The sequence below is a fragment of the Sinocyclocheilus anshuiensis genome, unplaced genomic scaffold (assembly GCF_001515605.1).
Source record: "Sinocyclocheilus anshuiensis isolate Anshui unplaced genomic scaffold, SAMN03320099.WGS_v1.1 scaffold375, whole genome shotgun sequence".
Taxonomy (NCBI): domain Eukaryota; kingdom Metazoa; phylum Chordata; class Actinopteri; order Cypriniformes; family Cyprinidae; genus Sinocyclocheilus; species Sinocyclocheilus anshuiensis.
Window position 1 is genome coordinate 1130953 of NW_015549594.1, and position 5184 is coordinate 1136136.

Below are 5184 nucleotides of genomic sequence, written 5' to 3' on the forward strand. Positions count from 1 at the left end.
AGACTGTAAGTACGTTTTTATATTTAAAGAGTTTTTATATTTTATATATTTAAAGCGAGTTTTTTGGGCAGTGTAGAGTAGGGCTTGTTGTTTGTCATTTCTCCGATCACAAATGCAGACATGGCTTTATCTTTACACAGCGTGATGCAATGCAACGCGTAAAAAGAGAGTATAAGTCATTATAATCTGTAATTATGTTTTTGTTTTGTCGCTCCGGCCAGACAGGGCATCACAATATGGTAAGGGGCGTAACATTTCTGTCACACGCTTGAGGTATTCGGCCAATCACAACGCACTGGATAGCTGGCCAATCAGAGCACACCTCGCTTTTCAGACCGATAAGCTTTGTAAAAATCAACGCGTTTCAGAAAGGCAGGGCATAGAGGAGAAACAATAATGTACAGTATGTGGAAAATAATGTGTTTTTTGAACCTTAAACCGCATAAACACATTTCATTACACCAAATACACAAAATAATGTTCTTTTTAGCAAGATCATATGACCCCTTTACGAACTCAATGTATCGTCACGAGCCACAGGGTTTAATTTGGTTTTGTTTGTGTATGTTTTTTTTACTCTCAAAGCCGTGGATTGACTGCCATTATAAGACTGACAGACTGCAACGGTTTGAGTTAAAAATCTTTGTCTGTGTTCTACTGAAGAAACAAAGCCACCTACATCTTGGATGCCCTGGGGGTAAGCAGATAAACATCAAATTTTCATTTTTGGGTGAACTATAACATATAAGTAGTATAATTAGTAGACTACAAAAATGCATTACTTATTACTCAAAAAAATCTATATAAACTTATATATAAACTTTATTTTATTTTATTTGCCAAAGCAACATTCCTCATTTTTTATTTAGTTTAACTTTAGTTTAAATGTACTAAATGAAACTGAAATAAAAATGAACAAAAACTATATAGACATATTTTTTTAGAAAACTAATAAAAATGCCAAAAGACAACAAAATGACTAAAACTTTAACTAAAATTAAAATTAAAACAGAAAATATACAAATAAAAACTGATTCAAACTATAATAGTATCTCAATGATACTAAAATAACACTTAGTAGTGTAGAAATCACAATTACATCATACTGCCAGTAGGTGGAGACAAGTGACACGTATCTTGACACAACTGATTCAGAACTGCAAACTACTCCTAGTATTTTATTATCTTTCTATGGCAAAAGAAGTGAGAGTAGTATGCTAGTATGCTGTTCTGAATTCATCACTCGACTTAAAAGAATCGTTCAAAACACAAATTCATGATTGAGCCACTAAATCGTTCACTTAAAAGATTAGTTTCGCGACACTTGATTCTGCTTTTGCTTCGACTGGAACTATTTTGTTGGTGGAGCAAGTCAGTCAATATTAACTTTTTGTTTATTTAGCTGTTAAATAAAATCAATATAATAATGGCAACTGCGCCATATCATTCTGAATATACAAAGTGTGATTACTTGAGACTTGCTTTTGATATTGCTTAATTTAGTTGAACACATAAAATATGCGCTAGAATAATATATTTTATTAAATATTTAGACGTTTGTGACTAAGACACAGGGAAAGAAAAAAGGAATTATATCTTACATCACTTTCGTTCCACAAGCCAGGGATGCAGAAAGATTCCAGGAGATCGCTGCCACAAAGGAGCAGGATACGCAACTCTGAACACACCACAATCACAGTTCCACATCACACCATAAAAAACACAAGACACAGTAATGAGATGTTTTCCTCTGCTGTGGGGATAAACACAACAACTTTGATAAGATGAAAAAGAAACAAGTCACATTTTCCCCATGAGGAGGAAGAATAAGGCACTATACAGCGCACAGATGCCTTCTTCACAGTATATAGACAAACACCATCACATGACTTATAGAAAGAGTTCGACTGTTTTGTCTATTTCTCTGACAGCCGTTGGTCTGTCTTTGTCTTATTTGATGTTATTTATATTTTCCTGAGGAGAAATATACAGTGAGTTTTTTTCTCTCCCTGAGCAAACTCAGTATTTTCTGATGATGACTCAAAGTGACAAGCAAGAACTGATTTGAAAACCAAAAACCAAGGCAAGGAAAATCACATCGTCTCACCAATTTCCTCGTAGCGCATTGCAGTACCAAGGTTGGCATTTTCGTCTGTTCAGAAAAAACAGAAAAGCATGGGAGGTCACAGGGATAACTGATTCATTGGAAGTCACCGGAGTCATGTAAAATTGATACACATCTTGTGTGAAGCATATGAATAATTCTAAATAATTATACGGAATTATGTGATTTTTACATGAACCAAACCACAAAGCTGTGGCATATCTTTGTTACTGACTTTTTTTTTTTTGACACAAGTTGAAAGGGGTTGAAATGGTGGCATTAAAATTACATGCTTGAAAGTGTAGGGTGGTTAATTTAATGCATTAATTTGGTGTGATAAATTACTTGAAAATGCAATAAAAAATGAACACAATAGTTAAATAAATAAATAGACTTTTGTAATGTCTATTCAGTGGTTTTGTCTGTCATAATGTAAAGTCTTGAATGATCTGGGGGTTTTTAACAAATATTCGTATATGTGATTTATTGTGATCAGTGTGATTAATTAATTTGCATGTCATGTAATGAATACAGTTAAATTTTTTTTATCAAATTTCCAGCCATTGTAAAAATTGTCAAAAAGAAAAAGGCAATTGTGACTTATCTCACAATACAGACTTTTTGAATTGCAAGATATAAACTGAGAATTGCGAGTTTACATTTCTAGAATTGAGATTAAAACTCAAAATGTAAATTGATATATATACCTCCAACTTACTTTCTTGCAATTAACATTAATTTTACATTTATATCTCGCAATTCTGAATTCTGAGTTTACATCTCACAAAAATGGAAACAAGCATAGTCTTCTTGTTAGACTAGTGAACTAGTCAGTTACCAAATTAGTGTGAAATTAGTCATGGCACACATCCCTAATATGTATATATGAATATACCAACTTACCAACAAAGGTAAAACGCTCCATGTGTGGGCGAACACAGCAAATTTTTCCCAGGCTTTCGCTCATCTTTCCCCAAAGCTTAACTGGAGAAAAAGAGACACAAGTCAATCATGAAATGCCTGTTCTCCAGAACTACAAACATCTGAACATTTAAAAATCACTTACTAGCCACAGACTTGTTAGCTGTGTTTTGGTAAATAGTAGAAGTTTCATTCTGGGGCTGGCCAATCACAGGGGTTGTGGAAGGTGTGTTCACATTGGACAGAATGCACCCTGTGACTCTCTGCAGAGGAACAATACAGTTTATTACTTCGAGATTGAGTACAAGTAAAAATTTTATAGCGTTCAGGCCAAACCTTCATTAGGTCTCGGTGATGCTCCAAAACGCTGCAAGTGGTCTGCCAGGTGCCCTGGTAGCACTCCCAAGGATCCACTCTGCAGAAGACCATTAATCCATCAAACATTTTATACTACATTTCATTCTACAATATATATCCATCATCAATATAACTCAAGGCTGCTGAAGTATATGTAAGTGCTGCATAGCATTCTTATGAGGGTGTATCTGAGATGCATTCTGACAGTTACCTGATCCAATCAGAAGACTGAACTGCCAGCTGACACATGGTGAGACGATGTCTGCTTGAGACAAGGCCCTTGAAAAGCAGAAAAGAAACCAAAACAAGGCAAAGTGAGTCCTCTAGGCATCCACCTACCAGTAAAGAGAACTTCTGAGCTTCAAACAATATTCTTAGGTTTGCATCTGCTTGCTGAAAGAAGGAGAACCTATTTGATCAACATAAAAGCTATTATTCAAACATTTGCCTTTTTTAGATAATCAGGGTTCAAAACACAATGATTTCTAGAATTGTAGCTTTCACACGTGTTATTCCTCTCCCACCACTAAAGGATTTAAGTTGGAATGACTGAATCCTGATTTATAAAGCATTTATTATTCATATTTTGTTACTAAGAGAGAAGAAAACTAGGCCAAAGTTCTTTTTAATTCAGAGTTCTGTTGATATTATTAGAGATTGTATGATACAGATTAAAACCTTTATTAAAACCATTCTGCCCTACAAAGGCAAAAGACCTTAACTCGCTAGAGCGTGAAACTGAGAAAAATGACTTTAAAGTTTTTTACTTGTCCAGCCAAACTAATTATAGGTAGGACACTGGAAATTTGGCAATTAGATGTTTTAGTAATGAAAATGATCTACGTTAAAAAATTGTGAGCTCAAACTTGATTTTTACCCGTTTTGAAGTTAATGTACTCTGCCTTTGCATTGTCTGCAAAACGTGAGAAGTCACACCAAGGCAAAAGGCAGTAACTTCCACATTATCAATATTTGGTTGCTGATCATCATTTATCATCATCATGATCATCATCATAATCATTTAAAAAATCGTTATAGTAACACCTGTATAAAATCTAGTGATCATGGGCTGTCTCATATAGGCTATTGCATATAGTAATGTGAAAAAATTGTTTATTTATTTTTTGACCATAACAAGCAGACTAAAAGTTAAACATGAGTGGATACTGTGGATACCAATTTATTTGCTATGCTCATTAACGTAAAAAAAAAAAAAAAATGCTAGACATAGCATACCCAGGTGAAAAAGACGTAGTATTAAATGTATTAAAAATATACTTGAAATTCAAGTAGTATGTTTATAATACATTTGTATTCCCAACATGCTTATTTGAAGTGCAATAAAAGTATATTGAATTGCATTTTAATATATTTCTAAAACGTATACTAGAAGTACTTTTGTTTTAAATATATGCTTAGTTATACTTCTAAGAAATATGTTAAACAGAAGCATACTTTTAATGTATTTATAAAAAGTATACTAGAAATACTTTGGTAATAAATATATGCTTAGTTACACTTTTAAGGAATATGCTAAACACAAGCACACTATTAGTATATTTCTAAAAAGTATAGTAGAAATACTATGTTAATAAATATATTTTTATTTATACTTTTAAAGGATATACTAAACACAAGCATACTTTTAGTGACTTTTTAGTGTATTTAAAGAAAACATACGTATGTTACCTTTACTTAAAGTATATTTTATGTCTACTTTGTGTAAGAACATAACAAAATGATTACAATTTTAGTGGGTTTTTAATGTACTTTATATTGCAGTAGGCCTACACATGGTTATA

The 5184-nt window shown here is 33.0% G+C and overlaps 1 protein-coding gene across 1 annotated transcript in view; it reads right to left on the reverse strand.

Annotated features, from left to right (window-relative positions):
- Positions 1 to 5184, reverse strand: part of nmnat2 (nicotinamide nucleotide adenylyltransferase 2) — a 17960-nt gene that overhangs the window by 4033 nt on the left and 8743 nt on the right. The window contains exons 3-8 of the mRNA XM_016446876.1: positions 3594 to 3661; positions 3362 to 3440; positions 3171 to 3288; positions 3008 to 3088; positions 2108 to 2152; positions 1602 to 1678 (exon numbers count right to left, since the gene is read on the reverse strand). Coding sequence (XP_016302362.1) covers positions 1602 to 1678; positions 2108 to 2152; positions 3008 to 3088; positions 3171 to 3288; positions 3362 to 3440; positions 3594 to 3661 — 468 coding nt within the window. The remainder of the gene's footprint in view (positions 1 to 1601; positions 1679 to 2107; positions 2153 to 3007; positions 3089 to 3170; positions 3289 to 3361; positions 3441 to 3593; positions 3662 to 5184) is intronic.